This window comes from Falco naumanni, chromosome Z (genome assembly GCF_017639655.2).
Source record: "Falco naumanni isolate bFalNau1 chromosome Z, bFalNau1.pat, whole genome shotgun sequence".
Taxonomy (NCBI): Eukaryota; Metazoa; Chordata; class Aves; order Falconiformes; family Falconidae; genus Falco; species Falco naumanni.
The window spans coordinates 59,341,487-59,365,027 of record NC_054080.1 but is presented as its reverse complement, the minus strand read 5'-3'; the positions used below and the strand labels follow the sequence as shown (position 1 = coordinate 59,365,027).

General features: G+C 42.8%; 2 protein-coding genes across 6 annotated transcripts in view; one reads left to right on the top strand and one right to left on the bottom strand.

Moving 5' to 3' along the window:
- Nucleotides 1-722, bottom strand: part of POLK (DNA polymerase kappa) — a 33,854-nt gene extending 33,132 nt beyond the window's left edge. For 2 of the 4 annotated variants that reach the window (XM_040579529.1, XM_040579528.1), the window contains exon 1: nucleotides 62-651. The gene's annotated coding sequence lies outside the window, so the exon portion shown is untranslated. The other 2 variants (XM_040579533.1, XM_040579530.1) reach the window with 2 other exon arrangements.
- Nucleotides 723-906: 184 nt separating this feature from the next.
- The window catches only part of CERT1 (ceramide transporter 1), an 80,826-nt gene continuing 58,191 nt past the window's right edge, over nucleotides 907-23,541 (top strand). For both annotated transcript variants that reach the window (XM_040579447.1, XM_040579446.1), the window contains exons 1-2: nucleotides 907-1,351; nucleotides 4,314-4,448. In XM_040579447.1, coding sequence (XP_040435381.1) covers nucleotides 1,256-1,351; nucleotides 4,314-4,448 — 231 coding nt within the window. In that variant the 5' untranslated portion in view covers nucleotides 907-1,255. The remainder of the gene's footprint in view (nucleotides 1,352-4,313; nucleotides 4,449-23,541) is intronic.

Genomic DNA, 23,541 nt, shown 5'->3' with positions numbered 1-23,541 from the left:
TTTTTGCTTCGTTCCCTAAGCTACGAAAATATTAGGCAAACAGAAGACAGGACACCGCTACCTGGCAGCGTAGCAGACCGCTGACCGCCACTTTCCGCCGTACTCATCGGACGTCTTTGGGGACAGCCGGTGAAGCAGCACGACAGCGGGCGGCGCAGGGGCACTCTGTCGGCCGGCAAGAAGCGGGCTGCCGAGCTCACCCGCGGTCGCACAGCGCGACTGCTTGGCACGCCACACTGAACCGCGACCGCTGCCGTCCGCAGGGCGACAGCCTGACTGGCCCCTCCGCCCCGCGACCGCGGGGAGCGGCCCGTTACCTGTGGCGGGACGGCACGTCCTCTCCTCACGCTTCACGCGGAAGTCGGCAGCACCACCCGCCCCTTCCTGCGGCCTCCGCGGCCACCATTTTTGTTAAGGGAAACGTTCAACGCTCACAGCCCGAGTCCCGCCGGTTTGAGGCGGGGACGGCGAGACCGCATCTCTCACGCTAGCAAGCGGGGAGGGCCGGAGAGGCGCTTCGCCTCAGTAAAGAAAGAGCCCTTCCTTATCCCACAACGAATAAAGTAAACACCGCCCCAAGCAGCATCGCTGCCCTCGCCGGACGGCAGCGGGAGCACAGTTTCCCTACCTCATCGGGGGCACACAGGCCAAACCCACCAGTAGCGCCACAGAAACGATGAAGCCAAGATGGCGGCTACCGGCAACGGGAGGGAGCCGGCCGCGGCGGCAGACTACATCTCCCAGCATGCCGTGCCGCACTAGCGAGCACCAGAAACTACGTTTCCCGAGAGGCAACGGTGGCCGGGCAAACGGCTGCGCGGGGCAAGACTACAACTCCCGTCAGGCACCGCGCGGCGCGGGCGGGGCTGGGAGGCAGGGCGGAGCTGGTAAATAGTGGCACAGCGCACACGGCTCGCGTAAAATGGCGGCGGCAGGAGCGGGAGAGCTGTGATCGGGGTGCGCGGCTGGCGGACGCGCGCTCGCCCCTCCTCCCCTCGCTGCCTCTATGTTGTGGCTCTTGCCGCGGGCGGGGGTTGCGGAGCTACGGTGAGGGGGAAGCTTCAGTCTGCGTACCGCGGCGCCCGCCGGTTGCTGGCAGGGACGGGCGGCTCCGGTGGCACCCGCGGCTGCGGAGCGGTGCCGCTCAGGCAGAGCCCGCCGGTTTCGTCCCTTCGGCAGGAGGCGGCTGAGGCTGCTGTGGGCGGGGGCCACTTCGGCTCTTCGCTGCTCGGCGGTGACTGCGGCTCGGATCTCCATGTCGGACAACCAGAGCTGGAATTCCTCCGGGTCCGAGGAGGACCCCGAGACGGAGCTCGGGCTGCCTGTTGAGCTCTGCGGGGTGCTCAGCAAGGTAAGCTGCTTCTCCCCCTCCCCACAGCCCGCGGCCTCTCCCTTCCCCTCTCCCCACCCCAGCCCCTCCGCATCGTGGCCGGCCGAAGGCTGTCAGCCCAGTCCGCCCGTCTCCTGCCCCTTCCAGGGGATCAGGCCGAGGCGCTCGGTGGCGGGGCCGAGAGGCTTCGCGGGAGGCGCTGGCACGGCCGGGGCAGCCGCCACCTGATGGCGGGGAGTCTGCCAGGCAGCCGCTGCAGCGCCCGGCGCCAGCCGCCCGCGCCCCCCCCCCCCCTCAGCCGCGGGCGCCGACACATCCCCGCCGCCGGGCCCCCCGCCTCTGCACAGCGGCCGCCCGCCCCTCCTCGCCACGGGAGGAAGCCCTTCTTCGGGCGAGAGCGGCGGGCGCGGCTCCGGCTCGGCAGGGCTGTTGGGCTGGCGCCGTTGTCGCCCGGCCCGGGGATCCCGGCCGCCCCCGCCCCGAGCCCATTGCCTGCCCTTCGTGAGGAGAGCCGGGCCTGGGAGGCGGCGGCGGGGAGCGCCGGGGGAGGGAGGGCGGCTGCCTTGCGCCTCAGGCGCCCGGCCGGTGGCGGGGCCGGGTGCGGGCTGGGGCCGGGGCACCGCGCTCGCCTCCCGGCAGCTTCCGAAGGCAGGCGCAGCCCGTGGCCGCTCCCAGGAGAGGGCACCGGCGCGGGAGCTGCGCAGCCTGTGGTCCGGGTATCAAAACAGGGCAATAAAATATTCCTGCAGCAAGAGATACAGGAGGTGGGGAGGAGCGGAAGGAAAATGGCCCTAAAGCTTGTTTCCCCTAGTAAAAATAAACATTTTTTTTCTTTTACCACTGAAAATAAGATGACTTGCGAGTATGTGTCGGGTGTTACAGGGAAATTTTATTTTTAGGAGTACTTTGAAGTTGAATTAATGCAGTTTGAATTTAAATTATTTGTTTATTACAGAAAGTGCCTTCAGAATAATGTTGAAATATGGTTAGGATTAAAGCGCTGTATTTTGTCTGCTGGACAGAAGCCCGTGTAGGAGGCATTGGTCACAGGATACAGAGGTCACAAACTGGCCCAGGATGCTGAGAAAACAGCAATAACAAGGCACACAGTCTGCTTGTGAGGGACTCTCTGAACTCCTAGCCTGAAAATGTTTTGAACCCCAGGGATGAGCAGAAGGTTCAGGAGAGAAGGAGGGTCTCTGTCTTCATTTTGTAAGATTTTTGTCATCTAATGGTGGATGGGGAGTGAGAGAATGAGACTTAAGTGAGATGTTGCAGCAGTTAAAATGTGAGGGTTTGATTTAGTGCAGTTATAGTGATGGGTTTTTTCCATTGCAAAGTTGTACTTTGATTAGATGCTTCCATCCTTAGAAAGGATGTGATTTGTGGGATGTAATTGATTTTCATGTTGGCAAATTCAATACTTCAAGTCCAGATGCTTTTTCTTACTGGTGTAGCAGGTGAAGCTGTGGCTTCTGATATTCTGTAGCTTAGGTATGTGCAAAGTTCTTATACTTCTAGATGATTATGCTGAATGTAGCTGATTCTGCCTTTCCTGTGAGAACACAGGATGTAATGGGAATAGTCAAGTATGGTGAAACCTGTTGCAGTAACTATGCTTGAGGGATAAGTTTACCTGTTGTTAGTTGATGTCTTGGTAGTACTTGAGACAAACTAATTAAAATGAAATGGCATCGTAACAAACTTTCGGCTAAGGAAATACACAGTAAGTTATTAAAAATAGGTATAATTAAATGCTAAAGCCATAAAAGGAGGCTGCAGTTCTCTGCATGCTTACTAGTGTTTCAGTTGCTGTGCCCTTCAGTAACGAGAAGCTTTGAAGGAAATGGCTTAATTTGCTAAGAGAAGCTTATTCGAAGTATGTTGTGTTGGTCTCTAAAAAAACTTTCAAAACTCTAGGCTTTTTCTCCACTGTATCTCCTGGTAACAGTTCTAAGGTACACATGAAGAAACAACTTCAATGTGGCAGTCTTGAAGCACAAGAATCTAGATACTTGAAAAACGAGTGGCCATTTCTTTGCCAAAACCTTGTGCCTATCCAGTATACTTTAAGGAGCCTCTTAATCCATGGCACATCTTGATTGCAACAGCAAGCATTGATTGCAACAGCAAATGCAAGATTGACTGCTAGATTTGTCTCACTTTGTCAGAGAAGAGAAGGAGCTTTCCTCCCTCTCCCTTGTTCTTTTGCCCAAGATAACTTTGGGGTCTGTCTTTGACATGTTATTAGGAAATATACCTACATGACTGCTTGTGCTACCAGTTCATGTATTAAGCACAGCTGGAATATCGGTTTCATTCCATGTCTGAATGAGGAATGCCTAGAAAAAGCTGAATAGCAAAAGGATGATTGGATGTCCGCTGATAAGTAAGTATTTTTGTAATGAGAAAGTTGGGAATTAAAACCTAAAGCACTATCTATGGGCAGTAGTAAATTAGTAAAGAACTGATTGCTCTAGGCTATATCCTGTACTGTGGTATAATGGCATGCTTGCATTTATATGAAGAGAACTAGATACTTTAAAATTGTTTCTGTAGAAACTAACTTTTATATAAAGTAAATTATTTCATGTTCTACTTGTTTGGCTTTGGGTCTAATTCAAGATTTTAAATCAGGTGGCTAAACTTACCTTTGTGATTAATGTTTGATTTTTTTTTTCTCTTCCCCCCCTTTACTCAATTTGTGTTATAAGTATGTTTGTTACTTCTGTTATAACTGGCCTTGGCAATGCATTGCAGTCAGGATATCTGTTATCTTACTGTTCATTTGAAACAACTATTTTTTAGGACCTTTAGAAGTTTGTAACATTATTTTAGGAGCTCAGAGAAGAATAAAGCTCTCAATTTGGAAGAACTTTTAAAAATAAATAACTTCTCCTCTGGCTTGAAAGCCTGAGAAATATCATATACACTGTCTTTTATTGTTTTTCTATTACCTGATCTTTGCAATTTTTTTTTATAGTGGACCAACTACATTCATGGGTGGCAGGATCGATGGGTAGTTCTGAAAAGCAACACACTCAGTTATTACAAGTCTGAAGATGAAACAGAGTATGGCTGCAGAGGTTCTATCTGTCTGAGCAAAGCTGTGATTACAGTAAGTGCTATTTCAGTATTGCCATCTTTTCATGTTTTGAGGTGTTAAATATTTGTAGGCTAATGTCTGGTGAAAGCAAACGTGGGTGTGGCAAGTTCTATTAGGTCATCTATTATGAAAGTTAGTGGTATCCGTGGAACACTGTGGAGCTGGGCAAGTAGTTCCTAGTAAGAAAACAACTATTCTCATTTGTGGCTGCAGTAAGCAGCTTTTTATCTCTTGCATTAGAGCTTTCTGTGGGTAGGGATACAGTTTGTCCCTGGAGGCTGCTAAGTTTTTTTAGGGGTTGGTCTAAGACCCTGGACCAGCTTCCCAGAGGGAGTACCATCTGTCACGGTCTTCATGCTTTGCACTTGAGAGCGTGTGTAGTAGTTCTTTGGCTGTACTGTCTGAACATCACTCTGTGTTTCCTCTTCTGAACAAGTTAGTGTGTTGCCGTGTTTGTCAAATGGCAAAAGATCCAGTATTACACTAGTAAGAATAAAAAGCCTACATTTAAATGAAATCTTGTAAAGGGGAATGGGCCGTAGAAGACAAAGGAAATAGTCTGCTATCTGTGGCTTTCAGTATTACCATCTGTATTAATTATTCATAATGCTTGCCAAAAAGCATGCCGTCGCTTTTCTGTGTTACTGTTAAATAGTCAGTCCAGTTACATGATTTAGGGGAAAAATAGCTGGACTTCTGTAAACACAAAAGTTCACACTAGATAGTGATGTTAAATCTTAATATTTATGTTCTTACTCCCCTGTAATCTGAACAAAGGATGACAAATGAGAAGTTTCCTTTCTTACTACTGTTCAGCTTATAATTTTATTAAACATTTTGATTTGAAAAAAAGACTGGTTTACTTGTATCAACTGCATGCAGTTTAGAAAAAAGCTTGTAAAGAAAAAGCAAATTTTAACATTCAGTTGTCAGGTATTGCAATCATCTAAAAATTGAAACAATCCTCTCTAGTATTTTAAAACTTCCTTTAAAACTGCTTAAACTTTTAAAACTTAAGATTTGACTTAAGAATATATGGTGCACAACAGTCTCTACGAATTCTGGCTTAAGTGTACTTTTGACTGTCCATACTAGTATCTATGTACTAATATATATATTGATATGTATCTATATATATATCAATATAATGATAGTAACATACATACTACCCTGTGATCAGGACTTCCAGAAAGATCTCCAAGTTCACTAGCGAAGAGGCTTAAGATGCCAGCCAGGCAGAGATAGGAAGGTGGTGGCAAGGAGGCAGGCCAGGGGATGTCTGGAAGCATGCTGTAGAGCACATCTCAGCAGCTTGAATTCCACAAGAAATTAGTCATGCTACTATTGCTGCTGTAATGTTTTGGTGAATTGCACCTTCTGAAGGGAGGTTGGTGAGCTGATTTTCTGACTAGGGAGTATGTAACACTGGAACTTGGACAGGTAGCTTTTCCTGTGCTATCTGACACTTGTTGCATCTGATAGCTTAGAGTTGAAATGTTGCATTTTTTTCAGTTCTGGACTTCTTGAGTACACTGAGAAGCTACGGAGTTGGAAAAAGAATGAAAAGTGGGCACAGTTCTAAAAGTTAATCAGTTGTTCTGGTTGTTCCATTTTCATTCAGGCTCATGCTTTGTGAGTGGTATTTGAGAGTTTAATTGTTTGACTGTGGTTTGAGATGGCATCTCTGAAACCTGAGAAATTCCTGTTAATTATTTCCGACTGCAGTTAGTGATGTGTAAGTATTACAGGTTCAGGAATACTACTGGATCATTTCATGTCTTTAGGGTATAGCAATTTACTTTTGAAACTGTCATGCAATTATTCTAGGTCTTTATTTTTCAGAAGTTATTCTTCTAAGCCAGAATTTCAGCATAAATGCTTCTGATTTGAGAGTTGTTTGGTAGAAAACTGACTTTTTTTGTAAACCCATGTTTTCAATAGGAAATTATTATGCTGAAAGAGAAATGTTTAAAATAATCTTCCTGAGATACATAGTTAATCTTTACTTTCATGTCCTTTTAATGTATTACTAACTATAAGCTTACTAGCATGTGTTGAAATGCATAGAACACCAATAGCTGTTAAAATACATGTTGAGGTAACATGTGAAAAGTACTCTTGCTGTCAGTGGAACTTGCTGTTTACTGTATGTCATGTGATTACTTTGGTAAGGAGGGAAAGTGTGGTTTCTTACGGGCTTAATATTCAGTAGCAGTGATGTAGGTTGTAGTGAAGATCTTGATCTTGAATATTTTTGAACAGTCTTTTATTATACTGTAACTTCAGTTTTCCTTGATCTTGCTGTTCCAGAGTCAGGTATAGTAACTACCTATCTCCTAACCTGGTGTATTTCATAAGTGGCCTTTCAGTACAGAGCAGGACATGAGTGGTATGAGATGGTGTTGATGGCTGTAATGTTTCTTTGTAGGAAATGGTGATTGTATTTTCATGAAGCTTTCTTTCAGGCACTCAAATTAGGTATGCAGCTTTGGATTCAGTGGGGAATGTAATGGTTTTCTGTGTGTAATTAGTGCTACAAGTATTATGGAATGTCAGCACTTTGGCATATAAGCATAAATTTGGAAAGCTGGTGTCACTGCACAGTCTAACTGTACTTCTGGCAACGAAGATCAGCCTCATGATAGTTCACAGTATTGAGATACCAATGTTTTATTCAGAAAGCTGCAGTCCCTTCAGCTCTTGTTTTATCATTCCTATCACATTGGGCAGAGATTGATAGACAAGTAATTCTACAGGGATATTTTAGAAGACATTTCTCTCTCCTCTTAATGAGGAGGGCATGTTAAATTAGCTTGTTAAACTTGCTTCTTTAGGTATTTCAAGCGTAGAATTATGTCATCCCTCCAAAACATGCAGTTTGTTGTGACAGTGGTCTTTAGTCAAATGAAAAATAGGGGGCCTTGTTGGACTATTTGCTATATTGACTGCTAGGACTGAAAAGAGTTGATTTTTTCTGGAATAGAGGACTGAAGGATGAGTATGTATTGTATACTTACTGGATTACATCAAGTAACAAACTGTCAAAAGCTGGCCATGTTAAGTTACAGGGGAGGACAGCGAAAGTCAGTACATCATGCTAAGTTTCTTTAAGACAGGTCAGGAACAACACCTCAGAATTGTTTAATTGGTTTCTAACAGGGTAGATAGAGGCTTGAACTCGAGTTTTGCTATGTAGTCAAGGGATGGGAGGAAATGATGGGTATTATAAAAAGTTCATATATGCACAGATTTAAGCTTTGTTTTATTAATTTAGCTAATTACTAAATTAAATAATTAGTAATTTAGGACATCCTAAATTACTGCTGTAGCTGGTTGGCAATGCCAGATGGTGTTTATTGGAGATACCTTTCATTACCATAAAGCTTTGTGGTTTTTCATTCCTAAAGTCAAACTTTCAATGGAGACTTGTGTGTACATGATTACAATTGGATGTTGATAGCTGTCCTGTAGTGTTGGATCTGTGGGATTCAGCTTTGGAGTTGGGAGGTCTAAGGCTTTTCATTAAAAGGACTGACAGAAATGCTCTGTAGAGTTGGAAGTCCAGCTTCCCAGCAAGTTGTCCTTTCAGCTTGTACTGCCTCTGCCTTGATTACTGTGTCTGTTCTGGTAGTGCCTTTAGTGCTTTTGTGCAGTGACTTGCACCAACTCATGCAGTCAGGGTGTGATATATCAAGAATTACCTGGTATGTGTAGAATAACTTCAGCTGGAGCAGAGCTCTCAAGGTCATCTGTTGTGCCCCCTCCACTTCAGGCAGCCTCACAGAAAGGCCAGCACTAATTTAATCCTGGTGGTAGTTTAATATATTTTCAAACCTGTTTACAAATTATTAACAATAAAATGTTTCTCATGCATTCTGGGGTATTTCCAGAAAGGATTTGGCTCCTCTGCAGGGGTCTCTGTGGAGGACCTTGAAAACTGCATAGAGAAATATCACATTTGATAAATTTTAAGAATGCTTTCAACTCAGCTATGTGTGAATTTCATGTTTTTTGTCACTAGGGGTAACTGCCTTTACAGGAAGAGTTCCAAAAGCTTAGAGTTCCAGCTTAACCTTCAGCTTTTCTTCAGATAGGATTTATGCTTGCCTTGTTGTCATCTTCATTTCTGTGTATATTATTGATGTAGGAAAATTTCTTGATTTCTAAGTTGGTAGCTTAAGATGCAGTAAACTATGATAGAGTAATTTTCCTTGGGTTTGGTTATACTATGATGATGCATGCTCATGGCAAGATCTGAAGAGAAAGATGCTTTTGTTTATTAGTCTTTTTGTTAGAATACTTTGGTTTTATTGTGTTCTAAAAAGATGTTTAGACAGTTCTCTGGAAATGCCTGGACCAGGATTGAGCAATAAATTCAGTTTGCATAATGGAGATGTTTTCAACAAACTAGATTCACACACACACACCCCCCAGTAATTAAAAGCAGTGTTGCATAATGAAGGCAGTAATGATGTTTTATGTTAATATACAAGTTGCAAGCCATTCACCTCCAGAATGGTCTTGCGAAAGGATGGATTTCTTATTCTGTTGTGTATCTGTTGTGAATATTTGCAGCTCAGGAGAGGCAAAAACATAGAAAACTGAAGTCTGCCTGAGAGAGACAGCTTAGTGAATGGTCTTAGCTTTTTTCCTAAATAGCACATAGCTATTGTGAAGAATTTAATAAATATTCATATTATAAATTAAGGCTGGCATAAACATGTGTTAGTTCCAGTTTATGAAAAGAATAAGAATGCTATACATAAGAGCTAAACTGTCAGTTTCCAATTTTAAGCTTCTCATTTCCTTACATATAGACTGAAGAAAAAGAGTGAGATGGTTCTTTCCAGTAATCAGCCACTAATAAAGACTTAGCCCACTTTTTAAAGATACAGTTAGTTGAGCAGCTGCCCTTTCTAACTCTAGCAGGATTTCTGGATTATTTATACTATGATGCTGGCCACCATTAATGAGTGGGCACTTGTGAGAGGAAGTACTAATTCTTAAAAGTAGATTGACAGTTTAACAGAGTGAATCATATATTTGTCAACTTAAACATACAGAAGCTTCCTGTGAGACCTTGTTTCACAGGAATTTTAAACTCTACAGATACTAAAGTTTTAGAATAAAGGTGTATTTTTAATTAACAGATGTCAGTATTAGACAAATATTCTTAGTATTGTTTAAAACACTCCTAGCATGAAGAATCATGTCTTCTAAAATACACTTTAAAGATCTACCTTAACACCAACAGTACCTAGGCATTTCTCTTAAATCTTATGCAAAGTGAAGCGTAACACTATTTTGAATGCAGTTGCAGTGATGGCGTATAGAAATGAACATACTTGGAGGACTAACATGGGTAGATTTTGAAATAGCTTTTTTCTAGCTACTGCTCTGAACTTTGATCTAACAGACCTGCTTATGGTAAAAGAAGAATGATGTAATTGCAGCTTTTATATACTGATAGGTTTGATTCAGGTTGTTGCAGGCAGCGTTGGGAATGGTGGCTTTCGGCAGCTGAAAACTTTTATTTAAAAAGCTAAGCAGTAAATCTGTGCCTTAGACAGAAATACGGTAGCAGTAAATTGGTAACAATTGCTAATTGCGTGGGAAAATATTGTTTCCAACTTTCTGAGGTTGGAATACAGTCTGCTTCAGTATGAAGTGATGAGCATTTAATTAAATAATGCATTTTCTGTAATTTGATAAAGTGCTTCCTCAGCCTTAATTGCTAATAAAAAGATTACTAAACTAAGACAGAATACAAGCCCTAACTTGATTTGGATTTATTTAGTAGACAACGGCTATTAGTACTTTAAGGGTTTTGTGTCTTCCTTAAATAACCAAGTAGCTAAATCCGGACTGGTGAAAAGTATTGGCTAAATGGAAGAGAAAACTGAATGGGTATTCTAGACAGAGGCAAGTGTGGTCAGGAATGTTTACTCATATGTGAAAAGCCCAAGACGATTGTATTCTGGAGAGGAAAATGCCAAAGAGTAACAGGAGAGTGTCGGGAAAGAAAAGGAGTTGATGCTTGTGAGATAATCATAGAAACATTTAGGTTGGAAAAGACCTCTGAGATCATCAAGTCCAACCATTAAGCCAGCAATGCCAGGACAGTCACTAAACCATGTCCCAGAGCACTTCATCTATGTGTTCTTTAAATACTTCCAGGGATGGTGATTCCATCACCTCCTTGTGCAGCCTCTTCCAGTGCTTGACAACCCTCTCAGTAAAGAAAGTTTTCCTAATATCTAACCTAAACCTCCCCTGGAGTAACTTGAGGCCGTTTCCTGTTGTCCTATTGCTGGGAGAAGAGACCCACCCCCACCTACATACACTCTCCCTTCAGGTAGTTGTAGAGAGTAATAAGGTCCCCCCTGAGCCACCTCCTCTCCAGACAAAACAGCCCCAGTTCCCCCAACTGCTCCTTGTGCTCCAGACCCTTCCCCAGCCCCTTGCCCTTCCCTGGACATGCTGCAGCCCCTCTACGTCCCTCCTGCAGTGAGGGGCCCAAACCTGAACACAGGGTTCGAGGTGCAGCCTCACCAGTGCCCAGTGCAGGGGGACAGTCCCTTCCCTTGCCCTGCTGGCCACACTGCTTCTGACACCAGCCAGGGTGCTGCTGGCCTCCTTGGCCACCTGGGCACCCTGCTGGCTCATGCCCAGCCGGCTGCCGACCAGCACCCCCAGGCCCTTTCCCACCAGGCCCTTTCCAGCCGCTCTGCCCCAGCCTGTAGCGCTGTGTGGGGCTGGTGTGACCCAGCTGCAGGACCCGGCACGGAGCCTTCTTGAACCTCATCCAGCTGGCCTCGGCCCATCGGTCCGGCATGTCCAGACCCCTCTGCAGAGCCTCCTGCCCTCCCGCAGATCAATGCTCCTGCCCAGCTTGGTGTCATCTGCAAAGTTGCTGAGGGTGCGCTCGATCCCTTCATCCAGATCATTGATCATCAATAAAGATATTAAACAGGACTGGCCCCAGTGCTGAGCCCTGGGGAACACCACCTGTGACAGGTCACCAGCTGGATGTAACTCCATTTACTGTGACTCTCTGGGCTCAGCTGTCCAGCCAGCTTTTAACCCAGCATAGAGCACACCCGTCCACACCATGAGCAGCCAGTTTCCCCAGGAGAATGCTGTGAGAGATGGTGTCAAAGGCTTTACTAAGGTCCAAGTAGACAACATCCACAGCCTTTCCCTCATCTACTACGCCAGTCATCTTGTCATAGGAGATCAGGTTCATCAAGCAGGACCTGCATTTCATAAACGCATGCTGGCTGGGCCTGATCCCCCATTGTCCTGCACATGCCACGTGTTGGCACTTGGGATGATCTGCTCCATAACCTTCCCCAGCCTGTAGTTCCCCAGATCCTCCTTCCTGCCCTTCTTGTAGATGGGCATCACATTGGCTAACCTCAGTCTTCTGGAACCTCTCTGTTTAGCCAGGGCTGTTGGTAAATGATGGAGAGCAGCTTGGTGAGTTCCTCTGCTCTTCAGTACCCTCAGGTGGATCCCATCCAGCCCCATAGACTTGTGTGTGTCCAAGTGGAGCAGCAGGTCACTGACTGTTTCCTCCTGGACTGTGGGGACTTCATTCTGCTCCTCCTCATCCCTGTCTTCCAGCTCAGAGGACTGAGTACCCTGAGGGCAGCTGGTCATGCTGGTAAAGACCGAAGCAAAGGAAGTATTAAGTACCTCAGCCTTTTCCTTGTATTTTGTAGTAACGTCCTTCTGTCTCTGCCTGCCAACACCGCCACCACCCCATTCAGTAAAGGATGGAGATTATCCTTGGGTGTCATTTTGTTTGTAACGTATTTTCAAAAACATCTTTTGTCCTTACAGCAGTGGCCAGCTTGAGTTTGAGCTGGGCTTTTGCCTTAGTAATTTTCTCCCTGTGTAATGATCTTAGAGTCTTCCAGAGTTGCCTGCCCCTTCTTCCGAAGGTGGTAAACTCTCCCTTTTTCCCCAAGTTCCAGCCAAGGCTCTCTGTTCAACCAGACTTGTTGTCTTCCCCACCAGCTTGTACACCAGCCCAGTGTGATTTTGACCAGGCAGAAGCTGGCCTATGAAGTGTCTGCTTGAACTACATGAGTGTTATTTCTGCTTCTCCTAGTTTATCTTTTTGCCTTCTCCTTTAAGCGTAAACTTCAGTTACTAGTTTTGCCATGTTTCTCATGAATTGCAATAGATGTGGATTAGATCAAATGTTCTTGCCATCTGCAGCTGCTGTTTAGCCTATTTTGTGTGTCCTTCCACTCAACTGAAGACCACCATTCCTCAATTAAGAGCACCAGTTGGAGCAGAATTTGCTACCCTATGTCTACAGGCACTTAACCCAGATTGTATTGTTACTAGCATCTAATACATTCCTAAAGCTTTTTAAGTTGCTCTCTTCTAAGGAAGAAAGTTGCTCTTTTTTTGAGCTCTTCAATCTCTTTCACAACTAAGTATGTGTGCATACATAGATATGTACACAAATACAACTATTTATCATGGAATTGGAGGTAGCTGTGATGGGAGAGTTTAGACTGATAGGTCAATTTCAAACTTTAGAATGAAAGCTTTTAGGCTGACATTCATTAGCAATATGCCTTGTGCTTAATTCTTACACATTTTTAATATCACTGTACATCAGTTCTTACACACTTAACCATTATCATTATGTATTCAAGGCAGTCAGTCTTATATCTGACTTATATGCTGAATTAGCTGTAAGCATGCAGTACTGTGCTAGCCTGGTATCTTTGTTCTTGATGGTCCTAGTTGCTAAGGTCAAGGTAACATGACTGAAAAGCTCTTCAGTAAGGGGTGGGGGGAGGTGGACAGGACAGGGACAGAACTGAAGTAAGCATCTCCTTCTGCCAACCACCCCACCCCCAACTTAGGATTCTGGCCCTGAACTACATGTGGTCTGATGCTGGGGAGGTGTTACTTTCCTAGGCTGCAGCAGGTGCCTTGTCCTGTTGCATGCTGATGTTGCTGGATAATGCAAATATTTTGCTCCCAATGGATACCTGAGAAGCATCATATAAATTTTTTTGTAGGGGGCTCAGTTTTCCAGTTTGGTTCCCACCAAAGTGACAAAACGTACGCTTCTATTTCAGTATCCCATATCCTGGGGTCATTAACGGATAGTTAGCTCTAAAGACAAGTTGTTACAACTTCAGTGAAGTTTAGGATTCTTCAGGCTGGGCTCAGATAGGACAGGCTCACTAGTTACATCCTGATTTCTTGGGGTGCATATCTAAATCTGTTAATATTGCGTCACTAATCTATCAAGGTCTTACATAGGGTATCCACAGCCACTAGAAGATGACTTTAGGCAATGACTGTGTGCACATGCTCTTTTACAACTATTTCTGTCTTGCTCTGATTTCTTATAGTAAGACAGTGCTGTTCCCATGTCTTTGACCAAGTCTAGCTGGTGTTTCAAGTGCACGCTCATTATTCTCTAGATCTTGCTATTACAAGTCCTCTGTTTTTCAGTAAGCAGTTGGGAATAGCATGTATCAGAGGTGTGTTTATGTATAAAACAATACAGCATGACTTGATACTATGTAGTAATTCCACATTAACAGGGAAATAATTGGATAAAATATTAACAGATTGGGTACTCTAAGACTGTAGGATAAGTTGATTCTCCCCGGAAGAATCTGAACATTATTTTTATACAATCACTCCAGCATGTGAACCTCTGCTGAGGTGCAAAAAAACAGACTGCCAGGTTTGCTCTTGAGAGCTGTAGGTTTCAAATTTTAAATGTGGTTTTAGTGCTAAAGTTACACATACAATATATGCTTGTTCCAGACCTAAAAAGGTGATTCTCTGATGAGAGAGCTTCTTTGCAATGGGTTAAACTAAGGTAGTTTTAAAGTTTGCATAGCATACTAACAAGCTAATATTAAATTCCACTTAAATGCTTCTGCTTTCATGGGTGCAGTAGGCATCTGTTTTAGCTAGGTTTTGGAAAAGTAAGTTTATTATTTAAAAGGCAAAGTAGTGCTGAAAGGCATTTTGAAAAGCAAATATCCTAACTCAAGGCCTGAGGTGAAATATTTGTGTAGTACCAAAGATTATAAAATATCTAATAGGCTTTTCTTGATAAGATTTTTCTACATGTGTAAGTGTAGCATTATGAGAGAGTTTTCTGTTTAGTGTAGTAATGAGCAAACTAATTGTCACATGTTTTGCTACCTAAAAAGGTCATCACTGTTTCAGTAAGCATAAAGCTGTCTTGCTTGCTTGTTTGCAATATTTTCCCATAGCCTGTGAAAGAAACAAAACACCACCACAGCCAGCTGATGTAACTAAAAAGTAGGTGGTTCTTGTTTAAGAGTAACAGCAAAGGAAGGCAGTGCTTCCTAATCCAATGTTTCTATCATGTTTTGCCTGGGAATGGAACTCATGAAAAACAAACCAAAATTTTGTCTTGTCTTGTGAGTTTTGGCAGATCCTAATTACCCAGGTTTGTGGATCTACTTGGGTTTTGTGGGGTGAGTGGGAAGTATTACAAATAAAGTGAATTAGAACTTGCAACACCTCTTTGGTTGTCATACATTTCTATTAACATGTATTATAGAGAAAGTGTTATATTTAATTGTTCAAGTTGCTTCACCATGAGAGTTAGATCTAGAATAGTTAATGGTATCCAAAAAACCACTTGCAAAATTAATGAGACTAGTAACTTTAATGTTTATACTTTTAAAGCCAAGAGTCTTAAAACATAGAGATAAAAGGATCTTGATGGACTTCTATAATTTTATAATTATACTGGGTGGGGGCTGCTGGGAGGCCTCTGTGAGGAGAGGCCAGATTGCCCTGCACTGGACATGGTTTCAGCTGGCTTCAGCAGACCTGCAGCAGGGCACAAGGGCACAGCTGAGCCCCTCAGCCACCATGACAGCATCTTGAGGTAAACATAGTTAAAGGGTAAAAATGCTGTTCAGCAGTGTGTGGGAAAGAGAGAAGTGACAAAAAATTTGAGGAACAGCCCTGCAAGTGCTGAGGTGAGAGCAGGAGGAGCAGGGAGAAGGTGCTCCATGTGTGGAGCAGAGATCCTGTGCAGCCTGTGGAGGAGAGTGCTGCACAGCACACATTTTTCTGCAGCCTGTGGAGGTGGACCACACCAGACCAGATGTTCACCCTGCAGACTGTGGAGGACTCTACCATAGCAGCTGGATATGTCCTGAATGAGGCTGCAGCCTGTGGAGATACACACTGGAGCAGGTTTACCCTGAAGGATGCTGCAGTCCATGGAGAAGATCCATGCTGGAGAAGTGAAGCATCTAAGGAAGGAGCAGAGGAGTCTGTGTTACAAACTAAGTGCAGCCCTCATTCCCTATCCATCTATGCCTGTGTTTTTAGTTTTGTCTGTGTTTCTCACCATCCAACTCTAACTGGCAATGAATTAAATTAATTTTCAGCAAGTCAAGTCTGTTTTGCCCATGATGGCAGTAGGTAAGTGATCTCCCTGTCTATCTGGACCCATGAATTTTTCATCTTTTCTCCCCTTGTACAGCTGAGGAGGGAGATTGACTGAACGGGGAGTCTGGCAGCCAGTCAGGGTTAAGCTACCACATTCATCTAGAGAGTTATTATAGACATAGCTTGTGATTAATGTATGTGTTTGAAAGGGTAGGAAGGGACAAGGATTCTTTCAAAAGTTGAGGGAATAGAATGCTGCATGTACTCAAACTCTGGGAAGGGAAGAAATCTCTAATGGAAAATACAGTGATGATGCCCATTCAGAGTAAATAATGTCATGGAAGAGTACAAGGAGGAACAAACTATTTGGAGTGCCAGTGTTCAGGCAGTATTCTAAAAAATGACCAGTGACTCCAGAAAGAAATACACTAACCCGACTAAATACTTCTCTGTAGTATTCAATAGGGCACAGAAGACATGTTTTTAGACCTATTGTATGTGATTAAATTTTTAGCCAAACGTAGTAGTCACTGGTAAAACAGACATTCGTTGATTCAGCTGATTGAGGAGTTTTTCTTTGATTTTAAGTACTATTCACAGGAATACAACTTTACAATAATCTGTGGTACTTTATTTTACTATCTGTTCCATTCAATGTTTTTTCTTACATTAGCATGTTTTCAGCTATTTTGAATTTTGTAGGGAGGGGACATAACTTCTCTGCAGTTTGGATCTGTTGTGGATTAAATGCTTCAGAAAAATTATTTTAAGATGTGCACTTTTTGAAACTTGGCTGAGGTTTTTCACTTGCTTTTTTCCTAGCTGAAAAATCACAGCCTTTGCCAATTCCAAGCTGGTTTTACATGGGAGATGAAATGAAGTAATTGTCTGTACTTTGAAAATTAATTCCTTCAACTGTACAGCACAAATCTTAAGTAAACTTTGGGGGGTTGTTAGCACCTCAACGTAAGTACATATAGAAAATGGTCATATAACTTTTCCTTCCTGTCGTCAGGGAGGTTCTTTTTATTTGCTCCCACAGTCAAAATGCACGCTGTTAATGTCACTTCTCAATAAATGCAATGTTTTTCTTAGCTTACTGAAAATGGTGAAGAGGGTTTTTTAATTTTATTTTGTTTTTACCTGTTAACGTTACATTCTTTTCACTGGCTTCCCCTTTTTCTGTTGCATCAGGTAAGCTACTTTTTAAGGTCCTTAGTATTGTATTTCTGTAGCACATAATGTAAGATATTACACCTTCTGTTTAACATGTGATGGTGGTTTTGTCCATTACTTTCTAAATTAGGAAATACACATCTCTCCCTTTTTCCAGTTGGCTGCTTCCTATTTTGAGGAGGTTTGCTTGCTTGTGTGTGAACACAGTCATCTCTTGAACTTCTGTTTGTTTTAAAAGTAATACGATGTTACAGATGCAATTTAGCATATTCTGAGGATAGTTTGTGCACCTCTATCCTTTTTTGTCCTGTACATATTGTCCTGGAAAGATCTTCTGGATTTCCTGCTGGAAGCTAGAGAGGATAGAGGGATTTTTTGGGCATTTGCATGAATATATCCAGGTCCAGAACCTGTTGAATGACCTATGAGAACATACAGGCAGATCTGTAGATTTTGTTATGTGGTAACTGCTTGGAACATTTTCGTTGTGGAGGGAAGAGGTAGTTTGTTCAGGTGCTGTGTAACTGGAGAATTTCAGGAAGTTGCAGAGTGGTGCAGAAGGGACATTTTTTCCTGAATTCCATGGGGATGGTGGAAACACTAATCCACAAACCAGTGGATAAATTGTACCTTGTGTTGTAGGAAAGTGAAACTATTCATGTGCGAAAAGATATCGTATTCAACTCTGAGCTGGCAAACATTGGTTACGATAGCCTGGCTTGCCTGTCGTTTTCCAGGATAAAACTTTTAGTGTCCACTTTTGTAAGAGGTTGCAATTGGTGGAGACTGCTGCCTTTAAAATATTTTTCAAGCATGTGAATGTGAAGATTCTTGCAGATAAACATCAGACTTGCAAAGTGGTATTCTGGTACTGTCCCATCAGATGAAGCGAAGGGCAGAATGCAGCAACTTGTATTCTGAGTGGAAAAGTGATTTTGGTGGCTTGTCTTTACACACATCCTAATTGGGGGGGGGGGGGGGGGGGAGGAAGGAAAATCTGTAACAATGGGTTAGAGCATTTACATCAGTGGAATATATGCAAAACACTTTGCATTTATGTAGGAAAAATAATCTTATATTAAGTCAGTTTTGTTTATAGGGCATTTTTTTAAAAGCTGAGAATTACTTTTTTATAGCTTTAGATATTCTGATCTAAGGCATGTAAGTTTAGACCATTTTCTAAGAAAAAACTTTCAGTTTGATTATAAAAATTTAATTTTCTCAGTTTTCAGTTAAGTACCTTTTGACTGACACCATCATCAAGCCTACCTAGAGAAGAGAATGAGAAGTTCTGTAAACTTGTTTTGAGCTGCAGTAAGAGGAAGAAATGTCAGGTTTCATGTTTTAACTTAAAGCTATTACTAAAGTCTTCACTAATGACTGAAAGCTAACTAATCATCAGAGGAATTCAGATCATTCAAGCTTTTTCTCTTAAAAGAATTTTCTAAAACCTAATTAAGTAAACCAAAATGCATCACTCCACAAAATGCCTTTTCCAAAGCAATGATTACTCACAATTTTGCAATAGTTTTATTAGAGGGAATAAACCAGGTAGTACTTAATTATTTGCCTTCATTGTAAAATTACTTTTATGATCTAATTGTTACAAGATTTTATGGCAGAAAAGTAAATAATGTAGAGCTGTAGCAGGATGAATGAGAATTAGCATTAGAGGTTTTGTGGAATCTGGCTTAAATACAGCTGGAATTTAGACATTCAGGGATTATTTTTGGTAGCTGAACAGGTTTTCACATTTAGCCATAGGCAAAATCATTGTGCAGCTACACTAAATTTTTCTTAATCTTCTGTGAAAAAAGACTTACTGGTATCACAAAAGTAACATAAAACTGCTATGTCAAAGCTTCATGGATAAATAGCTTTATACTGCGGGATTAGTTAAAGTTCAATGTTTGTCTTCACTCAGTTAATATGTTACTACCGTGTATTTGTAAAGAGCAGTTACCTTCGTAGCAGTATATGGTATTGTTCAGTTAATAACTGAGAACTGTGGAGCTAGGCTAGCTAACAGCCTCTGTCACATTTATGCTAGTGACATTCGTGTCTGAGAACTGAAGGATGGTAGTTCTCATTTTCTGTAGGCCTCTGGTCTTGGGTCCTAGTGCCGCCCTTGATATTTTCTTAATATGAAAACCTTTGAAACTTTAAAATAAAGTCACTGTAGATAAGTTTTAGCTCTGCAATGGGAATAGCAGCACAAGGACACTTCTAGGAGTTGTGATGTGCAAACTTGAGCTGGATCTACCATGAACTGCTCTGGTTTGCTTCTGTAGGGAAAAGGAGGAACAGTATTTAGTGAGAAAGCAAGCAAAAGTTTCTTTGTTCAAGTATTTATTTTTCCACATGGGGTACTCTCAAAGGTTATGAAGTATATAAAAACACACTTCTCTGTCTGATTTGACTTAAGCACTTGAACCAATATTTTTCAAGCAGATGCTGTTCTGAAGCTTGTTCTGTGAGTACCTTGGTCTTGTGAGCTGTATAGCAGGAAGGACTTTGTGGCAATAGTCAGCTATGACTCATGAGACCAGAGCTGCCTATGGACTTCCTCAGTAACTGTAGTCAAGTAAATGTTTCTTCATGTAAACTGTTCTTGCTTGTTTAGAATTTAAGAGGTAGTATCAATTGGTTTTGTACAGAAAAATCGGGGACACTTGAATACTGGCAATTGCCTTTATTTCTCTGCAGCTGCTTCCCTCAGAAGAAAGCTTAGGAGGCATGCAGAAAGGGTATTCAGAGATGCTGGAGGCCTATTTCTTGCAGAGTATTCGTGCATGGAATTATGACTTGGCTGTTTGGGATATTTTTTGGTTTTTTAATTTTGGCTCTAGAAGGAGGCCTTGATGCACACACAGACTGCCTCTGCCACAGACTGTTAAAAGTCTGCCCAGCTCAGCTTTTAAAATGCTATAAAGGTTTTCTTGTGCTCCTACTCGGTATTGTCAGCCTGGGTTTTGTTCCCCAGTGCCCTCTGAATTCATGTGTGTGCTGCTTGAGGCTGCTGTGGGGTGGGGGTGTTTGGAAAAAGCAGCTGAAGTTCCCCAGTTTCAGGTCCTGAGAGTAGATGGTGAACTGCTACTTGATTCCTGCTTCTCTGCATGACTAAAACATTCCTCTTTATTGCCTTATCTTCCTTGAGAAAGGGCAGTAGGACATATATCCTGGCTTCAGCACACGTCTATAGCTTGTTACAGGCAGAAATCCCTATTCACCCTCCAGTGTCTTGTCAGGCAGTTGACTAAGAACTGTACTGTTTTATAATCGCTTCTAAGCATAAGGAGGAAAGTCAACACTAGACTAGAAACAGGGAACCTAAGCAAAACAGGAGATATCAATGAAATGTGTAGGGATCAAAAGGAAGAAAGTGAAGAGAAAGGGGAAAACTTCCAGCAAGTGTAAGTAGTCTGAAGAGGATGCTGGAAGAGTAAAGGACCCACCTGAGAAGTGGTGAATGATGCTTTGTGGACTGTTAGATGCAGCTACAGAAAAGGGTAAAAGCATTTATACAAAGGGAGAAATCAAGGAAGTTTGTTCACAGCTCAGTAGGGAGGAAAATGTAACGATACTAAAAAGTTACATACTTAAGTCTACCAAGCTATCAATGAAGATGAAATGTGAAGTCATTCCTGGTTGAGAAGAGGGTTATTCAACAGTAACTTGATTTATTCTGTGTTATGGAAAGAACAGATCACATGTGATTCAGGAGTGTTATTTGCTCTTGGTAAAATGTGTATTAGGGAACTTGGCTTTCATTTTCAGTTAATTCAGCATTCTTGTTGTTAGCCCAGTCTGGGTTATTCACCTAGTGTGCAAGAGCCAATCCACACACAGTCAAGGTACTTACTTATTGCATGTCTGTGCAGACCTGGGTGCTAGGTAGTAAATCCACAAAGCTAGCACACCTCTTAACACATAGTAAAGCATTTTATACACTTGGAACAAATGTTTATAATTAGGTTTAGTTATTTTTTAATAACTAATTCTTACTGGTTCTTGCGAGCCTCGTCTCCATTTAAAGGTACAGTATTTTTTCTTTTCATCATGCATATTCTGTGGGGAGTGGGCTTTTTTAGCATAATAAAACATCCACTCCCAAGCAAATTATGATAGTTCACATGGTTCAAGTAATTTTCTGTTTGGTCTTGTTAACCGTTTGGTTATCCTTTAGCTTACCTTGTTACTACTTAGCTTGATGTATTTATGGTGTCTGTTCCTTCTCCCAAGGCCATGCCTGGTTAACTGTTTGCAAGGATCAATATCCTCTGTTTTTCAAATTTTCTTCTTTTTCATTATGGAAATTTACATATTTCCTTTAATTTTTTTAAATAAATTATTGTATTATTATGGTGTGACCTGTCTTCAAAAAAAAAAGGAAAAAGGGGACAAAAATGGGTCTGATTTCAGTTGCCAACAAATATGGAAAATGGGCAGTTAAGTACTGTAAGATGGTAAATAGGTAACATGTCTGTTAAAAAATACGCACTAACAAGGAACTTAGTCAGGTGATAGAAGATTTGTTCATCTTCAAGCAGCTTGTCTAACTGGACCACCTGATCAGCTGGCTTCTTTGTAACATGGAACTGCACAATGAGCGAAGTAAAACCCTAGGCCTGTTTTTTATGTGGCCTAGTTTCTTTAACTACAGGTAATGCAGAAGTGTATGCAGTGAATGACCCAGAAAAGTGTTTAAAGGATTTAGCTAGACCTCAAGGAAAACATTTTCCTTCCCTGTCTTAGCAGCAAGGCGTAGATTTCTAAACGTTAAAACTTGCTGTGCAAAGAAAGGGAATACATAAACCTGCCTTTGAAAAGGGCAGAGAGGTGATGGTCTTAAATCACATTAGAAGATTTTTAATCTTCTTAGTTAAAGATGCAGGGGTGAAAAAAAAGCATGGATGCTTGTGCACTGGAGTAAGTTGTGTATGGAAACAGCACTTACTGCAGGTGTTTAAGATTGGTTTTAACAAGTCTTTCTAGCTGCATAGCATGTAACTGCTTTCAACTCATCCTAAAGGGCTTCAGAGGGAGGGGGGGATTGAGATGAGAAATGCTATCATGTTAGGAAAAGCTTTGATATCTGTTGCACACCTGCATTTTGGGTTGTTTTTGGAGAGAATCTTCCATTGTCATAGATGCATGTCCCCCACCATGTGGCTAAAGGAAGGCCTGGCAGGTTAGTGGCTGGGAACAGGCATATAAGCTGTTCTAGATACTACTAGAACAGATAAACTACCCTAGAACAGACAAATGTCTTTCTCATAGTAATAATAATGTAGCAAATGCAGTTTGAAGAAGAGGGGCCTGGACTAGAAGACCTGATCTCCTGTACTGGCTTTACATGACAAGGTTTTGGTAGCAGGGGGGATACAGAGGTGGCTTGTGTGAAAAGATGCTACAAGCTGCCCCTGTATTTGACAGTGCTAGTTCTGTCTGGACCCACCGGTGGCCAAAGCTGAGCTAATTGGTGATGATGGTAGCACCTCTGTGATAACATACTGAAGAAAGAGTAAAAACTGCTGTGCAACAGCAGCTGGGAGAGAAGAGTGAGAGTACATGAGAACAACAATGCTGCAGACACCAAAGTCAGTGAAGAAGGAGGGGGAGGAGGGGCTCCAGGTGTTGGAGCAGAGATTCCCCTGCAGCTCATGCTGAAGACCATGGTGAAACAGATTCCCCTTTGGAGACCCACAGTGGAGGAGATAGCGCCCTGGAGATGTGGAGGGCCCCATGCCAGAGCAGGTGGATCTGCCCAAAGGAGGCTGTGAGCCTGTGGGAAGCCCATGCTGGAGCAGGCTCCTGGATTGATGGAGAGAGGAGTGCAGGTTTGCCGGCATGATCTGTGACCCTGCAGAGGACTCATGCTGGAGCAGTTCATGAAGAACTGCAACCTGTGGGAAGGACCCATGTTGGAAGAGTTCATGGGGGGGTCTGTCTCCTTTAAGAGGGACCTGACACTGGAGCAGGTGATGAATATGAGGCAGAAGGAGTGGCAGAAGAAACGCAGGGCGAACTGACCACAACCCCCCTTCCCTGCCCCTTGCACTGCTCAGGAGGAGGATGTAGAGAAAATCGAGGGTGAAGCTGAGCCTGGGGAGAAAGGGGTGGGTGGGAGGTGCCTTTAGTTTTGTTTTTATTTCTCATCATCTTACTCTGACCTAGATTGGCAGTAAAGTAAATTAATTTCCCCAAGATGAGCCTGTTTTACCTGTGATGGTAATTGGTGAATGCTATCTCCTAGTCCTCATCTTGACCCATGAGCTTTTTGTTAAATTTTCTCTCCCCTGTCCAGCTGAGAAGGGAAGTGAGAGCAGATTTGGTGGGCACCTAGCATCAAACCAGGGTCAAGTCACCACATGTCCCTTCTTCCATACCTCTGCTCTGTAGTTCAGTGAAGACAAAGTAGTGCATAGAACCACTTCTAAGAGTTGTTTGAATTTAAGTTGAGATGGTCAGGTATTAAGTTATTAGTAGCTGCAGTTGTTTG